Here is a 24,600-nt window from a genome sequence, read left to right on the forward strand (position 1 = left end):
GCCTTTCTTGTGGCTAATTCTTGGCATTAATTTCCATTTACAATTACATGGCAGTAAATCCATTGCACTTTATATACAAACTTTTCACATGATATAAAATATATTTTAAGATGAAGTCATAAGGGTGAAGTCATTGACACATACAAATTGTATGAAAATGTTCACACCTCTGAACAATACACACAAAACATACAAACACTCAATTAAATCCTTACTCTCTGTCTTTTTCCCTCCCTCCCTCCCTCCCTCCCTCCCTCCCTCCCTCCCTCCCTCCCTCCCTCCCTCCCTCCCTCCCTCCCTCCCTCCCTCCCTCCCTCCCTCCCTCCCTCCCTCCTGTCTGTCTGTCTGTCTGTCTGTCTGTCTGTCTGTCTGTCTGTCTGTCTGTCTGTCTGTCTGTCTGTCTGTCTGTCTGTCTGTCTGTCCCTCTCTTACATAAAAACACACACACACACACACTGAAAAACGTTGGAAATGGCACATTTTCGTACAGAACACACATTCACATATTCAAAATGTAACATTTCCTCCTTTTTTTGGTTCACAATAAACATATTAGTTTACATAACAATTTCTCAGAATACATTCTCTGTAAAAGATGCAACAATAATCATAACATTTTTTTTTTTTTGGGGGGGGGAAATGAGGCAAAGCTTTTGATATATATATGCGAAGTTCTTGCATAATGTGCAAAACAAATTTTAGCAAAGAAAATGTGATTCGTATTGTATTCCTCACTACGCCGCTTCAAGTGCCACTTCAAATATAACTTTTCTTCCGAGTTGAGCATTTACAGTTTGTCCTGAATAGGTGCAGAGCAAAGCAAGGGAAACATCTTTCTACTAGATTGAATGCAATTAAGCAGGCAAACACATGAGTAATAGTGAAGCAACAGATAGCTATTCTATTATATTCTATACAAGTAAATGAACAGAAGAAAAGTTAAATGATTTTAAAAAAGAAATAAAAAATATTGTGGTGAATATTTCAGTACAACAGACACCTACATGAGATTAGAATGATATCAAGCCATTACGAGAAACATTGAAATTAAACCTGTTTTATGGTCATCTACAACAGTGTTTCCCAACACTAGTCCTCAAGTACCCCCAACAGTTCACAGTTTTGTTGTAGCCCTTGACAAACACACCTCATTCAACTCATTGAGGACTTGATGAATAGTTGACAAGTTGAATCAGGTGTGCTTGTCCAGGGTTACAATACAAATGTGCACTGTTGGGGGAGCTTGAGGACCAGGGTTGGGAAACACTGATCTACAATACGCTACAGAGGGCACTCGAGCGAGGCAATCAATCAAAAGACACACAAATATCAATCGGTCTGGCAATCTGTCACATAGGGAAAGTGCTGTTACAGGTGGTCTAGGAGCTAAATCAACGCACTGTAAGGAGAAGTTATCAATTTACGCATTGTGGTGACAGGACTGATACAGAGACAAAATAATCAGTAAATGTAGAAAGAGATCCGAAAAACTATAATAACTATTTGGGAAGCTCCATCCACCAATCAATCAACCAATCCATCCATCCATCATAAAGTAAGTTCTACAGCCATGGGTGAGTAGTTGACATGCTAATCAGGTTGACGACAATCAGATGTATTACTGGCACCAATGAAAATGAGTTTTGATGTAGGTTGGCCGTCACTGTCACTAAAATACGAACAACATTTATGTCTGTAGAATATGCTAATAAGCTAGCCTAAGCCTCACAAGAAATGGAAATGCCAGAAACACGAGCTTGTGTGATTGGAGGATAGAAGCAGTTATCGTTACAGCAGATTTGAAGCGAAGCCAAGCGAAGCGTCGTTAAAAACCAATTGCCCTTTTGACCCCCAAAACAGATAAAACCAAACATTTCTCATTCACTTTCGGCGCTCTAAACGAGCGCCAAAGTCCATCCTCCCTATCTCCACCTCCACCTTCCTTTCTCCTCCTATCTTAATGTCTCCTTCTCCCTCCTCTCTCTCTCTCCCTCCCTCTCTCTCTCTTCCTCTGTAAACTCTGATAGCCCTATATAATAAGTCAGAGGAACGCCTCTCCTGAAAATGAACACCAAAGAGAAAGTGAGACTGAGCTGAGGACTTAACTCTTTGGCACCCCCTGTCTTTCAGTCTCAGGTGGCGTTTTCCTCCTCATCATCCATATGATAGTTGAGCGTGATGACAGCGCTGATGAAGTCTCCCAGCTCCACAAAGTCAGCTGTGATGATGTTGATGCCGCTCTCTCCTGGCCTCTGGGCCCGGATCCACAGCATCATACTTGGAAGAGCCCTGCAGGGGAGTCCATGTGGATGTGAAACCATGTACACACACACACACACACAGTTGCATCTCTGTATTTTTGTATTTTGTGCACTCTAAGTGTTATGCATAGTCAGTGAATAGGATGGGGCTAAGGAAAAGGAAAGAGAGCGAGAGAGAGTGACAGAGCGAGATAGAGAGAGGTATGTACTGTTTGATGAGTCACAGTTGGTTGGTGTAACAGTGAGCTGGCTGGTGAGCAGCTAGACCGGTTAAGGGCCAGTATGAGTCAGCATGATAAGGGCTGTCTGCGCTGTCTGACAGACTGCTGGGTGCAATCATGTGGGGGGCGAGATATTATTATATGCTCTGTACAGATGTAGGATCTTAATTTGAGCCAGTTTGCAACAGCAGGACAATTATCCTGCAGCAATATGAAATGTGAATTGTTATGTGGATTACAATTTATGGAAATATTTGTAGGGGTTGATACATTTTCGTAAGGGAAAAGTGAAAATTACAAACTTCACAAGCCTTTTTAAACCTCAAATACAAATCAAGTTTTACATTTCTGCAACAGGGTGATCAGATTAAGAGTATAGCTGGTGTCTGCTGTGGCAAAGCTCTGTCAGACTGGTTACAATGCTACAGTCCTGGATTTGAATGCACATTGTTCAACTGACAGTAAACCCAATGTTCTTCTTGAGATCAATTGGAATTAGTCCACAATTGATGAAAATATTATATTAAACAGTCAGCACGGTTATTGAATGCAATATTTAATATTTCATCTCCAAGCAATTAAAATGGGAAAAATTTGAGGGAAAAAAGCATATAGAGAGAAAAAAAGAGACGATAGAAAGAGGGCGAATAACTCAGTATCCCTACAGTGTTGTCATCACGGGGCAAGTGAGGCCGGTGTCATATTCCTGAAGATACATATACCGTTTGCCACAGTGACTCATAGTGTGTGTGTGTTGTTTCTCGTCTCAATTTCTCTCCCACATTGAACATTAAATAACTCACAAATGTCCTTTATAACCGCACACACACACACACACACACACACACACACACACACACACACACACACACACACACACACACACACACACACACACACACACACACACACACACACACACACACACACACACACACACACACACACACACACACACACACACACCAAACATACATACATACAGTTGAAGTCGGAAGTTTACATACACCTTAGCCAAATACATTTAAACTCGGTTTTCACAATTCCGGACATTTAATCCTAGTAAAAAATTCAGTTAGGATCACCACTTTATTTTAAGAATGTGAAATGTCAGAATAATAGTAGAGAGAATTATTTATTTCAGCTTTTATTTCTTTCATCACATTCCCAGTGGGTTAGAAGTGTACATACACTCAATTAGTATTTGGTAGCATTGCCTTTAAATTGTTTAACTTGGGTCAAACGTTTCGGGTAGCCTTCCACAAGCTTCCCACAATAAATTGGGTGAATTTTGGCCCATTTCTCCTGACAGAGCTGGTGTAACTGAGTCAGGTTTGTAGGCCTCCTTGCTCACACACGCTTTTTCAGGTCTGCCCACAAATTTCCTATGGGATTGAGGTCTGGGCTTTGTGATGGCCACTCCAATACCTTGACTTTGTTGTCATTTTGCCACAACTTTGTAAGTATGCTTGGGGTCATTGTCCACTTGGAAGACCCATTTGTGACCAAGCTTTAACTTCCTGACTGATGTCTTGAGATGTTGCTTCAATATATCCACAGAATTTTCCTCCCTCATGATGCCATCTATTTTGTGAAGTGCACCAGTCCCTCCTGCAGCAAAGCACCCCCACAACATGATGCTGCCACCCCCATGCTTCACGGTTGGGATGGTGTTCTTTGGCTTGCAAGCCTCCCCCTTTCTCCTCCAAACATAACGATGGTCATTATGTCCAAACAGTTCTATTTTTGTTTCATGAGACCAGAGGACATTTCTCCAAAAAGTACGATCTTTGCCCCCATGTGTAGTTGCAAACCATAGTCTGTTTCTTTTATGGCGATTTTGGAGCAGTGGCTTCTTCCTTCCTGAGCAGCCTCTCAGGTTATGTTGATATAGGACTCGTTTTACTGTGGATATCGATACTTTTGTACCTGTTTCCTCCAGCATCTTCACAAGGTCCTTCGCTGTTGTTCTGGAATTGATTTGCACTTTTTGCACCGAAGTACATTCATCTCTAGGAGACATAACGCATCTCCATCCTGAGCGGTATGATGGCTGCGTGGTCCCATGGTGTTTATACTTGCGTACTAATGTTTGTACAGATGGACGTGGTACCTTCAGGCATTTGGAAGTTGCTCCCAAGGATGAACCAGACTTGTGGCGGTCTACAATTGTTTTTCTACAATTTCTTTTGATTTTCCCATGATGTCAAGCAAAGAGGCACTGAGTTTGAAGGTAGGCCTTGAAATACATCCACAGGTACACCTCCAATTGACTCAAATGTTGTCAATTAGCCTATCAGAAGCTTCTAAAGCCATGACATCATTTTCTGGAATTGTCCAAGCTGTTTAAAGGCACAGTCAACTTAGTGTATGTAAACTTCTGACCGACTGGAATTGTGATACAGTGAATTATAAGTGAAATAATCTGTCTGTTAACAATTGACTTGTGTCATGCACAAAGTAGATGTCTTAACCGACTTGCCAAAACTATAGTTTTTTAACAAGAAATTTGTGGAGTGGTTGAAAAACGAGTTTTAATGACACCAACCTAAGTGTATGTAAACTTCCGACTTCAACTGTACATACATTCATACATACATACATACATACATACATACATACATACATACATACATACATACATACAGAGAGAAACAAACCAACTCACCTCTCTGTAATGGTCTCCCTCAGTCCGCTGGCTACTCCTTTCATGACGGTGCTGGCCTTAGGTGTGAGGACCACTTGGGAGACAAAGAATGTTCCCTTCCTCCTGCCATTACACAAATCACATCAAACTTTACTATACAGGCACAATTAAAGATGAAAGTAGGATCTTAAATTGAGCCAGCTTTCTACATCAGGAACATCATCCTGCAGCAACAGGAAATGGGAATTATAATGTGGACTATAATAATTTTTGTAGGGGTTGATACATTTTTTGTAAGGGAAAAGTCCAAAATTTCAGAAGTCTTTTTAAACCTCAAACACACTACAAGTTTAAAATGTCCTGCATTGCAGGAATGTTCTCCTGCAACAGGGTGATCAAATTAAGAGCCTACATTTGTAAGTGCTTTTCCCAAAGGTTTAACACACTGTCCAGGAAAAGACGGATAGGTGAAAGATAGAGGGCCATACAGACCTGCGGTCAGCCACAGAGGCCTGGAGGAACTGGATCAGCTTTTCAGGGTCAGTGGTGTTGGCCCAGGGAGCAGGCATCATCTGACCAGGCCATAGAAATGGCACTTCCAGGGCCATAGGACTGTGGTAGAACACCAATACCTGGTACTCTTTCTCCCACATGTACTGGAGACTCACCTAGAGGGAGGGAGGAGTGTAGGGAGGGGTTTTGTCTTTAGGAACTTCCAGGCCCATAGGGCTGTGGAGCCAAGGTGATCACCATATACTCTTGAGGGAGCACCGAGATTGAAGGTGTTTAATTAGTTTGTACAGTAGAGTATCTTACCTCCTGAGCGAAGACGACGGGGGCGAGTTTCTCCCCGAACACGTCTCTCAGCATTGAGACCAACTTCTCATGGTGCAGGTTCTGAACCCCGTAGAAGTGGTTAAAGTCCAGGAACACAACCTCTCTGGCATGGGCCGACAGGAAGGAGCTGATCTGCTCCAGACCTTCTCTCACCTGGAAGCACAACACACACCCCACAAGGGAGCAAATATAGTGTCAGACCAGTCATACTGTACCCACTGAATAAGGTCCAGAGTTTTTCCTGACCTCTTGACCTGTATGGAAAATAACTATGGTCCAGAGTTTTCTTTCTGGTCAGGTCAGGTGGTCAGGAAAAACACCTGGGGTTCTGTAGGAGGAAATATAGTCATAGGGAGTAATTATATTCACTGTGGCGCTGAAGAGGCCATGAGCGAAGAAGAGTTCATTGTCTGGGTCCCGGGGCTTGGTGGAAATGCGCAGGTCAAAGAAGCGGACGCCGGCCTCCAGCTGGCTGGAGAAGTTCATAGTCTGAGTGGCCAGCCATTTACGCATCAGCTTCTTGGCCACCGTGCCAAAGACAGACACAAAGTTCTGGACAGCGTCAGTCTGCTCAGGACCCACCGGAGAGGACTCGTCTATGTAGAAACTGAAGGAGTCATGGGAACCTGGGGGGAATATAATTATTACTATTTTATAACGCTTTTCATTACATGAAGAATCTCAAAGCACTTGAAAAGGCAAAACAAACAAGAATCAAATAAAACAGCTATATGACAGCGTAGGTCTGGGCTACGATGTTCAGCCACAGTTGAACATTTTGTTTTTTCAATCCTCCAACAGATGGAGTGACAGTCAAGAGGGAACCACATGACTTGAGCAGAGGGAGGAGGTGGTCAACGGGGGAGAGGAGCAGGTCCTCCGAAGGCAGGCAGGCAGGCAGGCTGCACAATATAGGGTATGGGTTATGGCTGAGCGGAGGAAACGTGTGTTAGCATTTGTGTGTGTGTGTGTGTGTGTGTGTGTGTGTGTGTGTGTGTGTGTGTGTGTGTGTGTGTGTGTGTGTGTGTGTGTGTGTGTGTGTGTGTGTGTGTGTGTGTGTGTGTGTGTGTGTGTGTGTGTGTGTGTGTGTGTGTGTGTGTGTGTGTGAGAGGACAGTTGTGACTTGACTTGAGGCCCATACAAAATGAAGAACAGTATCTCAGTGATAATAGAACAATGCCAGTGGGTTGAGAGGAGTGACTAGTGTCCTCTCCCCCTGTCCTCCTGTCTAAACAGAGAAGTCAACTCTCTAATTATAGTCAGCCCTGAGACGCTCTCCTCTCTGTCTCCCCCTCCTCTCCTCTCGCCCGCCTCTCCATCCCCTTTCCCCTCCTCTCCCTCTCCCTCCCTCCCTTTCCCTCTCCTCTCCCTCTCCTTCGCCTCTCCTCTCCCTGTCCTATCCCTCTCCTCTCCCTTTCCTATCCCTCTCCCCTCCTCCTCCTTTCCTCTCCCTTTCCCCCTTCTTTCCTCTCCTCTCCTCTCCTCTCCTCTCCTCTCCTCTCCTCTCCTCTCCTCTCCTCTCCTCTCCTCTCCTCTCCTCTCCTCTCCTCTCCTCTCCTCTCCTCTCCTCTCCTCTCCCACTACAGGGCAAACCCACACTACAGGGCTGACCACACTACACGTCTTCCGTACGGTTACAAAGCCCAACGAGTTTCCATAACCACAACTGAGACGATCACAGTAGCTTGAACTTCACTGAGCTTCACTCAGTTTCGCTCAGAGAAGATGACAACAACCTCTCCACAGGCAAACAAACGGCATGTGTTATCATCACCAATGTTATATAGGAAGAACAAGACATAGTTATTTATAAACGGCTCAGGTTTATTAGCTACAACTCTAACATCCTCACGTTCGTGAGCTAGCATGACAACAACTCTTTCGCCAACGTAGGCTGGCCCCTATCTGCGGTGAGTCAAAAGGAACACACAACAATACCTCCCAGGGGCTACACAGCAAACATAACAGCACGGTCACAGAACACAGAGAGAAACCTTCACCCTACGCAGACTGTCAGACACGGACACTCGCTTGACTGCACATCAACCATACAGTCGGCATCATTCTGAGACTCACATAAATGTTCACATAAAGCAATGTTCTCTGCTCCAACACAAGGCCTTGGAGTATAATAGAGACAGCAGTATGCCTTTTGGGCAAAGTGTCCTTTTATGTTTCTGTACAAATACACCTGTAACCTCGCTGGAATGGAGCGAATGGAATCAAACACATGGAAACCAGCCATTATTATGAGCCGTCTTCCCCTCAGCAGCCTCCACTGATTTGACAGAAGAGGGCTCCTTCACCCTCCTCGAGGCATGGAGCTGAGCTCACCTTATTGTACAGAATCATTTCTCTATTAGACCAACAGATGAATATTGTCAGGACATTTCTATAGAGGTTACAGGTGTATTTGTACAGAAACATAAAAGGACCCTTTGGAAACCATGCGTTTGATGTATTTGACGTCATTCCACCCATTCTGTTCCAGCCATTACCACGAGCCTGTCCTCCCCAATTCAGGTGCCACCAAATACACCTGTAGCTTTTATAGAGATGTTCTGGCAACATTCCTATTGGCTTATCAGCGGTATTTTATGGAATGAGCCAGTGTTCACAGATGGTGCGTGTAGTTTAAAAGGTGAGCAAAACAAAACGGTACCTAACACATCGCTTCTGTGATCCCGAGTTACCGTTCGTTCACTCCGATATGAAATGTCAGCTCTACCTTGTATGACCAATGAATTCAGTAACACATCCTGGGGGGAGGGAGAAGCCATGCGAGAGACGACAGCTTATCAACACACTGGAAATTACAGCTGCGTTTATCTCTTGACTCTCGGTACTGTGTGATGATAACGAGAGGGAAAAGCGATCCATCAAAATGAATCCATTAATCAATTTAAGGCTGTGGAAATAAAAATGTGCAATGAACAACATGCTTTTCATTAAGCCTAGAAGGTCAGACTGGCTGTATGTCAAATTAGAATGAAATGAATCACATTAATCAAAAAATCAATGGGGGGTCACGGAGACCATTGAGCATTGGGTGGAGAGACGTGCTCTAAATATCGCCGCTGTTCACCTCATGAAACAAGATGGATTCCCTGCCTCTCCACCTGCTCACCACTCCTGTAAGCTGATGGTTAAAATGTTCAGGTGGAATATCAACACTTGTCTCATTAGTTAAACAGAAGACTGAGGTCATCTTGCCTTGGCAGGGATCATCAACTAGATCCGGTTGCGGGGCGATTTTTTTCTTGATCGGATGGTCAGGGGCCGAAACATAATTACAAATCATTTTTAGACTGCAAATTGACTGCAAGAAGCCCGAATAGATATACTATTTGACCAAAACATAATCATTTCAAACCTTGCTTACATTTGTAAATGATCACATATCTCTCTATTATGCATGGGAATATGTTTGAACAGATTTCCAAAATCACTTTTCTGATTTGCTAGTGTTTTTACAGTCTTATGTCCAACAACGAAATATAATAAAAAGATCATTATAAAAAAATTGGGCCCACAGGCCGCGATTATGCAGAAGCCTGCCCTATGGCCTCTGGTTGTGTCTTATTTAGCTAGTTCATCTGTAACACCAAATAAAGTGTGACCTTGAAGGTGACAATAAATGACTTTGACAGTTCTCTGTTTGTGAATCACAGCACTAGAGGGATGCATTAGGGATGAGGCAATTACACAAATAAACAAACAAATCCCTCGCTCTCACTACTTAATGGTTTAATGAAGGAGATTAGTAACAGAGATTTGTTTTTTGTTGCATGTCGTTGCTCTGTCTTTCCCCCTGATAGGGCCAGATCTATAAAATGTTTGCACCAAGTTTAAAGTCAGTAGTCGTACCTGTTTTAAACAGAGGGAACAATGTCAAATAAAGTGCAATTGTAAAATGTAAAGTGTAATTGAAAATGTATATTTCTTATGGTTTACGTTCATGCTTTCTTTAAAGGGTGATATGATATAGTGACATCTGCATCCATCTGATACAGATGCTTTCTACCAGCATACCTGAGCGCTCGGGGGGCATCCGCATGGTCCTAAAGTACACCAGTGCCTCGTTTTGTATCAGAGAGTAGCAGAGAGTAGCAGTAGCGTAAAAGAGGGGTTGGCAGGTGGTGGGTGGCGGGACACAATGCAGATAGCCCGGTTAGCCAATGTGAGGGAGAACTGGTTGGTTGGCCCAATTGAGGTAGTATGTACAGTTAACGTGACTATGCATATATGATAAACAGAGAGTAGTAGCAGCGTAAAAAGAGGGGTTGGGAGGGGGGGGGGTCACACAATGCAAATAGTCCGGGTAGCCATTTGATTACCTGTTCAGGAGTCTTATGGCTTGGGGGTAAAAACTGTTGAGAAGCCTTTTTGTCCTAGACTTGGCACTCCGGTACCACTTGCCATGAGGTAGTAGAGAGAACAGTCTATGATTGGGGTGGCTGAGGTCTTTGACAATTTTTAGGGCCTTTCTCTGACAGAGCCTGGTGTAGAGGTCCTGGATGGCAGGCAGCTTAGCTCCAGTGATGTACTGGGCCGTACGCTCTACCCTCTGTAGTGCCTTGCGGTCAGAGGCCGAGCAATTGCCATAGTCAGGATGCTCTCGATGTTGCAGTTGTAGAACCTTTTGAGGATCTCAGGACCCATGCCAAATCTTTTTATTTCCCTGAGGGGGAATAGGCTTTGTCGTGCCCTCTTCACGACTGTCTTGGTGTGTTTGGACCATTCTAGTTTGTTGTTGATGTGGACACCAAGGAACTTGAAGCTCTCAATCTGCTCCACTACAGCCCCGTCGATGAGAATGGGGGCGTGCTCGGTCCTCCTTTTCCTGTAGTCTTCAATCATCTCCTTAGTCTTGGTTACGTTGAGGGATAGGTTGTTATTCTGGCACCACATGGCCAGGTCTCTGACCTCCTCCATATAGGCTGTCTCGTTGTTGTCGGTGATCAGGCCTACCACTTGTTGTGTCGTCTGCAAACTTAATGATGGTGTTGGAGTCGTGCCTGGCCATGCAGTCGTGGGTGAACAGGGAGTACAGGAGGGGACTGAGCACGCACCCCTGGGAAGTTCCAGTGTTGAGGATCAGCGTAGCAGATGTGTTGCTACTTACCCTCACAACCTGGGGGCGGCCCGTCAGGAAGTCCAGGCTCCAGTTGCAGAGGGAGGTGTTTAGTCTCAGGATCCTTAGCTTAGTGATGAACTTTGAGGGTACTATGGTATTGAACACTGAGCTGTAGTCAATGAATAGCAATCTCACATAAGTGTTCCTTTTGTCCAGGTGGGAAAGGGCAGTGTGGAGTGCAATAGAGATTGCATCATCTGTGGATCTGTTTGGGCGGTATAAAATTGGAGTGGGTCTAGGGTTTCTGGGATAATGGTGTTGATGTGAGCCATTACCAACCTTTCAAAGCACTTCATGGCTACGGACGTGAGTGCTACGGGTCTGTAGTCATTTAGGCAGGTTGCCTTTGTGTTCTTGGGCACAGGGACTATGGTGGTCTGCTTGAAACATGTTGGTATTACAGACTCAATCAGAGACATGTTGAAAATGACAGTGAAGACACCTGCCAGATGGTCTGCACATGCCCAACAGCACACTTCCTGGTAATCCATCTGGCCCCGCAGCCTTGTATATGTTGACCTGTTTAAAGGTCTTACTCATGCCGGCTACGGAGAGCGTGATCACACAGTCGTCCAGAACAGCTGATGCTCTCATGCATGCCTCAGTGTTGCTTGCCTCGAAGCCTCAGTGTTGCTTGCCTCGAAGCGAGCATAGAAGTGATTTCGCTCGTCTGGTAGGCTCGTGTCACTGGGCAGCTCGCGGCTGTGCTTCCCTTTGTAGTCTGTAATAGTTTGCAAGCCCTGCCACATAAGACGAGTGTCGGAGCCAGTGTAGAATGATTCAATCTTAGCTCTGTATTGACGGTTTGCCAGTTTGATGGTTCGTCGGAGGGCATAGCAGGATATCTTGTAAGCTTCCGGGTTAGAGTCCCGCAACCTGAAAGCGGCAGCTCTACCCTTTACCTCAGTGCAAATGTTGCCTGTAATCCATGGCTTCTGGTTGGGATATGTACGTACAGTCACTGTGGGGACGACGTCCTAGATGCACTTATTGATAAAGCCAGTGACTGATGTGGTGTACTCCTCAATGCCATCGGAAGAATCCCGGAACATGTTCCAGTCTGTGATAGCAAAACAGTTCTGTAGTTTAGCATCTGCTTCATCTGACCACTTTTTTATAGATCGAGTCACTGGTGCTTCTTGCTTGTAAGCAGGAATCAGGAGGATAGACTTGTGGTCGGATTTACCAAATGGAGGGTGAGGGAGAGCTTTGTACCCGTCTCTGTGTGTGGAGTACAGGTGATCTAGAATTTTTTTTACCTCTGGTTGCACATTTAACATGTTGATAGAAATTTGGTAGAACTGATTTAAGTTTCCCTGCATTAAAGTCTCCGGCCACTAGGAGCACCGCCTCTGGGTGAGTGGTTTCCTGTTTGCTTATTTCCTTATACATGTGACTGAGTGCAGTCTTAGTGCCAGCATCTGTCTGTGGTGGTAAATAAACAGCCACGAAATATATAGCCGAAAACTCTCTAGGCCCTCTAAAACTCTCTTGCAGGTGTGGCCTGCAATTTATCACAATATACTCTACTTCAGGCGAGCAAAATCTAGAGACTTCCTTAGATTTCGTGCTCCAGCTGTTGTTTACAAATATGCACAGACCGCCCTCCCTCGTCTTACCGGAGAGTGCTGTTCTATCTTGCCGGTGTAGCGTATATCCGCTAGCTGAGTATCCATGTCGTCATTCAGCCACGATTCCGTGAAACATAGGATATTACAGTTTTTGATGTCACGTTGGTAGGATATTCGTGATCGCACCTCGTCTAATTTATTGTCCTATGATTGTACGTTGGCGAGTAGTATTGACGGTAATGGCAGCTTTCCCACTCGCCTTCTCCGGGTCCTGACGAGGCATCCGGCTCTTTGTCCTCTGTACCTGCGTCGCTTCCTCTTGCAAATAACGGGGATGTCGGCCCTGTCGGGTGTTTGGAGAATGTCCTGTGCGTCCGTCCTCCTTGTTGTAGAAAAAAATCTTTGTCTAATCCGAGATGAGTGATCGCTGTCCTGATATCCAGAAGCTCTTTTTTGCCATAAGATACGGTTGCAGAAACAACACAAAATAAGTTACAAATAATGCGGAAAAAACACATAGAACAGCCTTAATTCGTCGGACTACAAGGTGTCCAAAGCATTCCACAGGGATACTTGTCCACTATGTTATAAATGGCGCCGGAAGAAATTGCAGCAGTTTTACGGGTGCCCAACACATCTGCCACGCTGATCCTCAACACTGGAACATTGGTTGGGCGCCCGTAAAACTGCTGCCATTTCTTCCGGCGCCATTTATAACATAGTGGACAAGTATCCCTGTGGAATGCTTTGGACACCTTGTAGTCCGACGAATTAAGGCTGTTCTGAGGCCAAAAGGGGGTGTTACTCAATATTAGGAAGATGTTCCTAATGTTTTGTACACTAAGTGTACATAAATATATATACAGTGCATTCAGAAAGTGTTCAGACCCCTTAATTTTTTCCACATTGTTACGTTAAAGCCTTATTCTAAAATGGATTCAATTGTTTTCCCCCCTCAATCTACACACAATAATGACACTTCAAAAACAGGTTTTTAGACATTTTTGCAAATGTATTAAAAATGAAAACTGAAATATCACATTTACATAAGTATTCAGACCCTTTACTTTACTTTGTTGAGGCACATTTGACAGCAATTACAAACTCTAGTGTTCTTGGGTATGACGCTACAAACTTAGCACGCCTGTATTTGGGGAGTTTCTCCCATTACTTTCTGCAGATCCTCTCAAGCTCTGTCAGGTTGGATGGGAAGTGTCACTGCACAGCTATTTTCAGGTTTCTCCAGAGATGTTCGAATGGGTTCAAGTCTGGGCTCTGGCTGGGCCACTCAAGAACATTCAGAGAATTGTCCTGAAGCCACTCTTGCGTTGTCTTGGCTGTGTGCTTAGTGTCGTTGTCCTGTTGAAAGGTGAAGCTTCGCCCCGGTCCGAGGTCCTAAGTGCTCTGGACCAGGTTTTAATTAAGGATCTCTCTGTACTTTGCTTCGTTCATCTTTCCCTCAATCCTGACTAGTCTCCCACTCCCTGCCGCTGAAAAACATCCCCACAACATGATGCTGCCACCACCATGTTTCACCGTAGGGATGGTGCCAGGTTTTCTCCAGACCTGACGCTTGGCATTCAGGCCAAAGAGTTCAATCTTGGTTTCATCAGACTAGAGAATCTTGTTTCTCATGGTCTGAGGGTCCTTTAGGTGCCTTTTGGCAAACTCCAAGCGGGCTGTCATGTGCCTTTTACTGAGGAATGGCTTCTGTCTGGCCACTCTACCATAAAGGCCTGATTGGTGGAATGCTGCAGAGATGGTTTTCCTTCTGGAAGGTTCTCCCATCTCCACAGCGGAACTCTGGAGCTCTGTCAGAGTCACCTTTGGGTTCTTGGTCCCCTCCCTGACCAAGGCCCTTCTCCCCCGATTGCTCAGTTTGGCCAGGCGGCCTGCTCTAGGAAGATTCTTGGTGGTTCCAAACTTCTTCCATTTAAAAATGATGGAGGTCACTGTGTTCTTGGGGACCTTCATTACTGCAGACATTTGTTGGTATCCTTCCCCAGATCTGTGCCTCAACACATTCCTGTCACGGATCTCAACGGACAATTCCTTCGACCTCATGCTATGGTTTTTGCTCTGACATGCACTGTCATCTTATATAGACAGGTGTGATCCTTTCCAAATCATGTCCAAACATTTGCATATACCTCAGGTGAACTCCAATCAAGTTGAAATAACATCTCAAGGATGATCAATGGAAACAGGATGCACCAGAGCTCAATGTTCAACCATTTCTAAATACCTAAATTCGAAATTGTGTGTAGATTGAGGAGGAAATTTTGTATTTAATCAATTTTAGAATATGGCTGTAACGTAACAAAATGTGGAAAAAGTCAAGGGGTCTGAAAACTTTCCGAAAGCACTGTATATATATATTTTTACAAATCGATACTTTGAGTCACAGTATTTATATAAAATCATCAAAAATAATATTGCGATACTCTACTGCAGGGTTCCACAATCGGTGATTTGTGTTTTTGTTTTTTATATCATTTTCTTGTTGGACATTAAAGGCTCTAAAATCACCCAAAATCTGTCCATGAAAAATAAGACTACAAATGAGGAATTTTTATGTGGAGGGCAATGAGTGTCGAATTTGGTCAACAAAAAATGTAATTGCTAATATGCTACGTGAGGCTTATTTGATCAAATAGAAGTTTTGTAATGTTTAGGTTGTTATGAATGGACTGTTATACGTGGACTCACGTGGCATTTCGGCAACCTTGAAAAAAAAAACTACTTTACATCAGTGTTGTGCCTGTTGTTCACTATCTGTGTCACTGCTTCCTCCGAAGTCGGTCCCTCTCCTTGTTCGGGCGACGTTCGGCGGTCGACGTCACCGGTCTTCTAGCAATCGCCGATCCACCTTTCATTTTCCATTTGTTTTGTCTTGTCTTCCCACACACCTGGTTTCAATCCCATCAATTACATGTTGTGTATTTAACCCTCTGTTCCCCCCCATGTCCTTGTCCGGTATTGTTTATTATAAGTACTTGTGCACGTTATGTCTGGTGTGCGTCGGGTTATGTACCCATTTATTGATTGTTCTGTTTTCCGGTGGGTTTTTATTATTAAACTGCGCCGTTGGAAACACAGTTTTTGCTCTCCTGCGTCTGACTTCTCTGCCGTCAGTACGCACCCCTTACAATCTGCCCTCTCATTGGCTGGAATGGTCCCTCCTGATCTTGCCTCCTCCCACCTGCCTTCCATCTTTGAGGACATGTATTTCCATTGTTAGAGCGCTCCATCTACTAGCTTGTCAATATAATAATACAAATATTTGCTAATACTCTTGTTTCATCACATACTATTACTGCTCAGTCCGCTCACTTTTTCACTAACTCCTAACTCCCCTCAGGGCACAGGAGAGGAGCCTGTAATGCTCGTCGGAAGAAGACCAAGGTGCAGCGTGGTACGTGTTCATGCTTCTTTATTAAAAAACCGAACACCAAACAAAACAACAAAAAGAACAATGAACGCAACATCTTGAAGGCTACACAGAGCAACAAAAACAACATCCCACAACCTAAGGTGGTAAAACAGGCTGCCTAAGTATGATTCCCAATAAGAGACAACGATGAACAACTGTCCCTGATTGAGAACCATACCCGGCCAAAACATAGAAACACAAATCATAGAAATAAAGAACATAGAATGCCCACCCAAATCACACCCTGACCAAACCAAATAGAGACATAAAAAAGGCTCTCTAAGGTCAGGGCGTGACAGAGCCTGCTTCCCCTCACTTTCTCTACTCCGTTCTTCATTCTTTTCCTATCCATCTCTTTCCTACCTCTCCCTCCCTTTTTGTCAGTCTCTCTCAAACCCATTTTCCTCCCTTCCCACAGTGGTCCCTCATCAACCTCCATCTTCTGCCATCCTATCCATTCCCTCTATCAAATGATCTCTTTCCTCCCATGTTCTTACTCTTATCTCGTCTTTGGTACGAGAGTCATTGTGGACACAGTGTGCAGCTAAAGACTGGTGTGCACAATTTAGTTTTTTTGCAACAAGATAAACTTCTTTCCTCTGTAAACTCAATTAACTGCCAGCAGAGTACTAGCATGGCTACCTTATTTGTTCTGCATTCAACAATGAGGTATCAACATAGCCTTGTTCAGTAAAACTATGTTAAATGACAGACTGACATTTAACTTCAGTGCAATTTCATGTCCTCAAATCTCCTCAATACCCACTGTTTATGTTCCTCTTAGGCAGTATATCCTCCCTTCCCTGGAGCTCAAGTGGTGGATGAGAGAATGGACAAAGGGCTGGATGAATGGATAGATGGATAAAGCAATGGATGGATAGATGGATTGTCAGATTAACAGATAATCCTGTGCAAAGGCCCATTTCAGAAGCAGAGGATGCTGTTTTTCAATGGTTTTGGTTTTTACTGGTCTCAGGGGGCTGGCTGGCTGGTTGCCTGCCGTGACGACTCATGCTGATTTAAATTCTGCTGCTCCATCGATCGCTCCAAGCGAGCAGGCGTGGCGTTTGGCCGGGGCGATGTGGATGGGTAGTCAGGCTAGCCAGTTTGGGTAAATAGATTGCCCATTTGAAAAAAATATTGACATGTTACAACCACCTGTGGATTGAGAATGAATTCCAGGCCTGACCTGCTGGTGTATCAGTGGGTTTAGAGAAACCTCCAGAAGATCTACAGCTTCAGTTCACCCCTGGCCTAGTAAGACAAATGTCTTTCATCCGGTGATACACTTCAGATTCCCCTGAAGTGTGCTACCCATTCCCTCCAAGTCTTTTCTGTTTGACATTAGTCAATGGAAAGCCTATTCACTTCTCCAAGGTGCAGTCTTACTAAGAGTGTATTATACTCATTGGAAACACTCAGATAAAGTAGCCTAGCTGTCTGTGTGGCAGAGCTAATAGTTGCATCATGCATATATGATGAACATACAGTATTGACTTTCTCATTTAGAGAGCTTGGGACTACAAGGATCTATCTGCAAAAATATGATTCTGATATAATTGGTTTTAAAGTTCCGAGCCCTCATTGGTTTGAATGGTGTTCACAATTTTATCTTGTATGAATTGGGGTATTTATAGTATTATAAAGGTAGAGAACATTGAACATAACAAGGCTATGTCAATAACAACATTTGGAGAAAAATGCAGATAGAGCCTTATAGTCCCAAGCTCTCCTGCAGAAGATAATGGTGTAGAATAATGCAAACAAGGTCATGACTTTAGATAAACTCATAAAAAGCTTGATTACACACACACACACACGCTTATTCTACTATCCTTGTGGGGACCAAACAATTAATTCTCATTCAAAATCCTATTTTTCCTAACCCTAACCATAACCTTAACCCCTAACCTTAATTCTAACCCTAAAACAGGCTTTTTCCTTGTGGGGACCAGTGAAATGACCCCATTTGTTCGAATTTTCTTTGTTTTACTATCTATATTTAGTTCAACCAAACACACACACACACACACACACATACACACACATACACACACACTGACTCAGTAGTATACAGAAAGCCTGTTTTATGCTGACATCACAGCCTGTGTAGTTCATCTGTCTCCTATTTTCTTCTAGAACCTCTCAACCTTGTTCTTCTCTTATCTGTTCTATTTCTTGCTCTAGTTTATGTTCATGACCTCTGTTGGTCAGGGTGGAGGCTGGCGCCGGCTCAGCTGTATGGATCAGAGCTAGAGCCAGAGAAGAGTCAGAGCAGGGGGAGGCCAGTGTCACCTGCAGGGCAAACACACAGACGTTCTCATTATGTCAAGCTGCATCCATTTCCTGTACCAGCTGACATGACAAACAACCACAGTATGGCGTGTGTATCTATGGGGTTCAACCAGGGCAGGGTTGATGTCTGCAGTAGCCAATGCGTTGGGACTCCCTAAGAATAATACTGGGCTAGCCAAATGTTGATGTCGTTCATCTGGAGTGAAAATGACTTTCACCACCTCTGGATACACAGATAAACAGTAGCAGGAGTTTAAGTTATTTGAGAGCAGCTCTGTCACCTGTAAGAGCGCAATTTAATGCCTGGGTAGCCTAACCTCCTGTAGATGAGGAGATCAGAGGGCAACACTGGGAATGAGGGATGGAAAGACAAAGGGGGAAAAGTGCACACAGCCTTGTGTATATATGGTCTACATAGGCTGTTCCCGAAATAGAGAGAGAGACAGAGTATGTGTGTCTGCATCTGAAGAAGGAGGAGGAGGTGGCGGCACTGGGAGTGTTAAGATCTGTTCCAGGGACAAATCAACTGTAGCCACAGGTAACCTTTTTCATTAGAGGGGAAATACAAAAAACTGTCCATAGTTCAGTGTCTACTAGACTAGAGGCAGCTTTATACTCCATCTGGCCTACCCAACACTATAAGTGAAAGAACTGTTCAGAATCGCCACCTCACTCTTTGCAGATTGTGTTGACATAAGGGGATCAGCTAAGACTCAATGTGGTATCCATTTACAGTAACACTTAGATCAACCTGCACTAACACATAATACTGTAGCACCATACAGATAACACATAATACTGTAGCACCATACAGATAACACATAATACTGTAGCACCATACAGATAACACATAATACTGTAGCACCATACAGAAATGCAATCGGGCCACTGTCTCACAGTGTTTACGGAATTTGAATTGCAAAGTCTACATCCTAGGCTGGTTGCCAGTCTGATTGTGCTCTAGGCAATTTTGGGGGTGGGTAACAGCATAGCGCCTCTGTTAAATGCAGAAACACTTCAATGGATCCCCATCCCCAGGCATTATAAATGTCGAATTAGAAGTATAATCCTCTGGGGAAGAGGACCATACTTGTGGATGAAATGATCACATTCATCCTCCCATTCGTTCCTCTCAACTGGTTCAGCGCTTCACTCTCCTTCGCTGGGAAGAGAAGCCTGTGCTGTAGTGCTCTAACCCTGCAGCGGTAACACATATAGCTGCTGCCTCCCCGAAACCTCCTCGACCAAATCAGCAGCCGCCAGGTTTGGCACCAAAAAACTGTCGGAGGAAATTGGCTTCTGGCAAGGAAGACACACACGCGCACACACACACACACCAGGATAAATCAATAAGTGAATGGCTTATGTGGCTGATTCTGGTTTCGGGGACATTGGAGGAGACAGAAGAGTTTTACAGTAGCCTGTGTCCAAATGGAGTGCATAGGCTACGCACCAGTTTAAGATGCTTGGAGCAACTGGGCAAATTCTGAATAATCATGGTTAATTACAGTGGGTTATAGTGAGCATGTTGCTTCTCCAGGCTTGCCTATGAGAAGGGAAAGCCAGGTGCAAATGCAAGTGTTGAGTGTGACTTAACTAGACCTCTTGGCCCCATGGCGATATCCTGTAGTTTTCATTTCCCAGTCTTTCATGTCACGCAGTCGATGCTTAATCGAAAATCACATCCCAAAATACCCTGAAGATGAATGAATTGTGTGTGTTCCCCATTGAGAGCAGTGGAGTATGCCGTGCCACACCTCTTGAGTTTCCAACAATAGATCTGAGAAACACAGCTTTGTGCTCCACCCGCCTGCATGCGTGTAGCCAGTGTATGAAGCTAATCATTAGAATTAGCCAGATGTTAATTTGCCATTCCACAAGAGTGAAACCAGCGACCGGGTCTTATTCCAGACCTCCAATCAGAGTTGTCGTCTCAGGAGACCTGCCGCATGATTGGCCGAAACCTCCAAACAGCTGGTACCACTTTTAGACGCTGATGCCAAGACAATGGCCCGTTCCAACACTGCCAACATACAACTTTTCTAACCTTCGTTCCTAGAAGGGATAGCAGAGGATCTGATGTGAACTAGGCAGGTTGTATGCAAGTTTTGCTATTGAGGTTTGACCAGTCCGATCATGTCATATCACTGGTTTCTTCAAGGAAGGAAATAAGGTCTTTGAATGGGGTATAGATGTCTAGAGTCTGCAAACACAGACCTGAGTGGCCCGTCTAAACTTTGAAACACTTTGAATAGGGATTTAGAGATCATTGTTAAACAATAAACCCATCCAATTCACACTTGTAATATGTGACGGTGGGTTAGGCTCATTAGAGGCACATGGGCTGTGCCGGTTGCAATGCAATGAACCCTGAACTATATGCCCCGTTTAGGCTAATACGCACTGCCAAAAATCACATCGATAACACATAGCCTGCCAAAAAAGTGACTAGATTTACAACATATTTTAAGGGGCACAATGGGCCACCTGTGTAAATGACATTTTAGTGTATTAATTTGAATTAGCAATTTGCAATCTTTTTGTAAGATCATTCACGCCCCACCCTCAAGGAGATTTTAATTAAATCAAGCCGATAGAGACCTAGAGACACGTCTCTGCTTTTGGCACATAGCCTATCGAGCGCTAACCAGCTAAACTGTAGCCTATTTCTTTGATGATGGATCCTTTGTGCTACCGAATAGGGCAATGGACTAGTGTTGCACTTACACATAGGTTTCACCTTCCCGCAACAGGTGCCATCTCGAGAGACTACTGTAGCCTATAGGCCAGAGATAGGCAACTAGGTCCAGCCAGTGGCCGATTTATGTTGGAGTGAATGGTTGGGTGACCAGAAAATAACTATAATAATGTGTACGCTGCAAATTGACCACAACTAAGCCCAAAAAGAGATTATTGTTATTTTAAGATACAATTTCATACCTTGATTACATAGAGACACGAACGCATATAAAAATATATATATTTGTGTGAATACTTGAGAACAGACTTCCTAAAGGAAACTACATTTTTGCTGAATCCCTGGTGATGTTAGTTTTTTTTTACCCAAAACTTTAAATCCTACATTATTATTATTATTATTTAATAAAAACTTCAGGACAAAAAAATAAATCACTTGTGGACCAGTTTTGGCCCGCGGGCCACCTGTTGATGACCCCTGGTAGGCTATAGCATAAACTTTAGCTGGAATTAACAGCCTTTGCACGGAATATGAGAATTCTGTGTCGATAATTCGTCTGAAGACAGTCTGTAGGCTGGCTAGGTCACTCGCCGTCAGTTCTACAACATACACATCTGGATTTCTATCTTCTATGGAAGTAAATTATTTCACTGCATGATCAACAAAAGGTTTCCAACATTTCCACACGCAACAGTGCAAACTACGATGTGACGCTTACCTGGAATGGCCAGGTTGGTAAGCGGGATGCTGTGCATGCTCTCCGGTAAATTCGCCATCCAGTCGGCGAACCGGTGTTCGTTTTTCCCGTGAGACGAAGCCATGCCGCCGCGCACTATATCCCCACTTTCCGGTGCCTGCGCGAGCTTTGAGTGCGCTTTCTCTGTGCTGCGCGAGCTCCACTCACCACACACACACACACCAGCGTGACCGGGAGCGAGTGAGTTCACACCACACCCCCTGAATGGCGTACACACATAGATAGGGAACCCATTTTTCATAGGATATGTCGATAGAGTTGTGTTTTCGATAAAGTTGTGCTTTTAGGATGGTCTCATGGCAGGCGAGTGATGTATTCAGCCATTAGTTCTTGAAGTCATTAAAATATGGGTGCGCCCAGCTAGCCACTCAACTTAATTCAATAATCAGTCCCATGTACCATTCTACAACAGCGAATGTCTGTCTGGCTCTCCACTACTGCATCCATACGCCTTGCGTTTGCCTGTCCGTGTATAGGCTATTGGCACTGTCCACACCTGTGGTGCTGAATTGATCAACTCCGCTTTCCCGACAATAGCGCTTCTGGAGGAGAGCATTTGGAAAGGACACGTTGTTAACCGATTGATTTTCACTTCTCGCTTGTCTGGATTAGTTATTTTAATGCATAACAGTGGACATATTTGACACTTTTCCAGGATTGAAAGATAAACCTCACTGAATATAATAGGGTTTGTCTAAATAGTCTGGCAGCAACATATATTTACTATTTAGAAATGTCTACCCTTGATGAACAAGTCTATTTCACAACATATTCGCAAGAACAATTTGACATGTATGTGTTTCCCATTTATGATACATCCTCTATATTCTCTTTGAACCCAAGCGTGAAGAAGCCCTCCAGTTTCTGCTACATAGAGCCCAAGGGTAACCGCACCCTGCGCTCTTCTCAAGTGGACAAATCGAATCAAGAATGTCATTGCACGCCCCTCATCTGCATGGCAGCCTGAACCTGCTGTGTGTCGACTTAATTTGCTTTAGTTGCTCAGAGGTACATAATGTCAAACCTGGCTAATGGGAACGTTGAGGCAGAACATAATGAGCGATATGATGGGATTGAGTCGGAAAAGCTTTGCGTCTCTGAGGATAGATGGAGCCTTCATTCAGTGTGCCATAACACAGAGCTCAACTCGTGAAGAGATCCCCTTGCTCCAATACTCTCAAAATGCTTAATTCCTTCCTTCACTGTCACACAGAAATGATGAAGAAAGATTTGAGGTGTCATAAATCTCAAAATTCTTCAGGAAGTGGGGCAGATTATCTCTGAAGAATTTGGAAACGTGAGCCTATTCATCATCATACATTTGACATCCTTTAGCTGACAGCGGAACTGAATTAAACTACTGTATTGGAATGAATGGTCGAATGTTATGCATACTGTACTGGTCTCTTACAACAATATACTTACTACCTGTTCAGCCCACTGTCTCTAGACAACCTTGAAGCAACCACTGATATGTGAAAAGACGGGATAGGGAAAAGCAAGAACACATTCCACATATTACTACTGTGTACTTCTGAGTGTCAGTACCAGTGCAGAAAATGGACACCAATATATTTTTTCATCAAGGTAACACACACAGTTTAATTTGATATATAAATACATGGCACAGAAGAAGTCCAGGTAGAAAATGGAAGGCCTAATATTTAGTAGTAGCTAAAGTATCTGGAACCATATATTTTATTAAGAGTGTGTTTCCATGAGGGTAACCTTTGAACTAAAGCACCAAACTAGGATGAAATGTACAGGCTCAAATGCATATCAGTTTACACAGCAGGGCTGCGTTTCATACCATCAAGTTGCCTCCACCCTTCTTCTCCTATTCACTCCCATTTCACTAAATCAGAGAAAGCAGTATGTCTGAAAGTAGATGGCGTTATTGCTTATGAGGTATACATATCTACCAAAAGAAACCAGCTGATCCACATCCAAGGAAGGGCTTGAACAAGTGCAGAAGGGAGGACACAACTTTCTGGAATGAAATGCAGTCCATAATTGTTTGTGTTATAAGTCTTGGAGAAACTTTGACATAGCATTAAAACATATGATTAAAACATTACATTCTTACTAAATACACATTAGACAGTTCCTCTTGAGTTATGTCAGGGACACCAGTCCTTCAAGTCAATTCTTACAATATGTTCAACATCATGACTCAACCTGATTATTCGTGATGAATCTCACATGTTACATTCAGTGACGTTACAGTAATGTTATGATTCAGTGTGCAGACGTTGTGTTCAGTAACATTAGGTTGACCTTTGTTCATTCGTTCATAGTTTGTGTTCCTTCTAGCGTACATACGGAGAGATTAAAACAGCCTTCAAGTCATAGCTCCTCTCCTCGCACACTTCCCCCCCCAGCTTCTAGACCTGCTGCATGGACCTCAAGTTTGGAGACACCTGTTGGACATCAGAGAGTTTTGAAAGGAGAGAAACCATCTGTGTTACTATTGATGGTATTCTCACTGAGCATGCTCAATAGCTTAGTCAACTACTTTGATAAACGCTCTTGGTTTTCTGGTTTTACGAAGACGGTTCAAGTTAAATATGGATTTACTGAGAGTATCATGTAATTCCATGCCTGTTTCCAGATTATATTTTTGAACGAGTAGATATGGAAAAGTTGGCTGGCTAAATCAAATCAAATCATTCGTCCTGCTTTGAACAACACAACCCTGAAGTGGCCAGTCAGTATATTCCCCGTGGCCAGACTGGCTGTCCCT

The 24,600-nt window shown here is 43.8% G+C and overlaps 2 protein-coding genes across 2 annotated transcripts in view; both read right to left on the reverse strand.

The window, feature by feature from the left end:
- Nucleotides 1–1,993: 1,993 nt before the first annotated feature.
- On the reverse strand, nt 1,994–22,200 carry LOC139576435 (PI-PLC X domain-containing protein 3-like). Its single transcript, XM_071402556.1, has 6 exons — nt 21,819–22,200; nt 6,336–6,592; nt 5,946–6,119; nt 5,622–5,797; nt 5,151–5,252; nt 1,994–2,289 (listed from the first exon to the last, which is right to left on the reverse strand). Exons 1-6 carry the CDS (start codon nt 22,096–22,098, stop codon nt 2,133–2,135), a joined length of 1,146 nt encoding a protein of 381 aa, XP_071258657.1. The 5' UTR covers nt 22,099–22,200; the 3' UTR covers nt 1,994–2,132.
- A 1,231-nt stretch (nt 22,201–23,431) lies between these two features.
- Nucleotides 23,432–24,600, reverse strand: part of oxct1a (3-oxoacid CoA transferase 1a) — a 138,113-nt gene continuing 136,944 nt past the window's right edge. Inside the window, exon 17 of the mRNA XM_071402553.1 lies at nt 23,432–24,277. Coding sequence (XP_071258654.1) covers nt 24,242–24,277 — 36 coding nt within the window. The 3' untranslated portion in view covers nt 23,432–24,241. The remainder of the gene's footprint in view (nt 24,278–24,600) is intronic.

This window comes from Salvelinus alpinus, chromosome 5 (genome assembly GCF_045679555.1).
Source record: "Salvelinus alpinus chromosome 5, SLU_Salpinus.1, whole genome shotgun sequence".
Taxonomy (NCBI): domain Eukaryota; kingdom Metazoa; phylum Chordata; class Actinopteri; order Salmoniformes; family Salmonidae; genus Salvelinus; species Salvelinus alpinus.

Coding starts and splice junctions, on each gene's coding strand:
- LOC139576435 (XM_071402556.1), bottom strand. CDS start 22,098: ATGAAAAATGGGTTCCCTATCTATGTGTGTACGCCATTCAGGGGGTGT. Junction 6,120..6,335: donor ATGGCCTCTTCAGCGCCACA/GTGAATATAATT, acceptor TTGTGCTTCCAG/GTGAGAGAAGGTCTGGAGCA. Junction 5,798..5,945: donor CCGTCGTCTTCGCTCAGGAG/GTAAGATACTCT, acceptor CCCTCCCTCTAG/GTGAGTCTCCAGTACATGTG.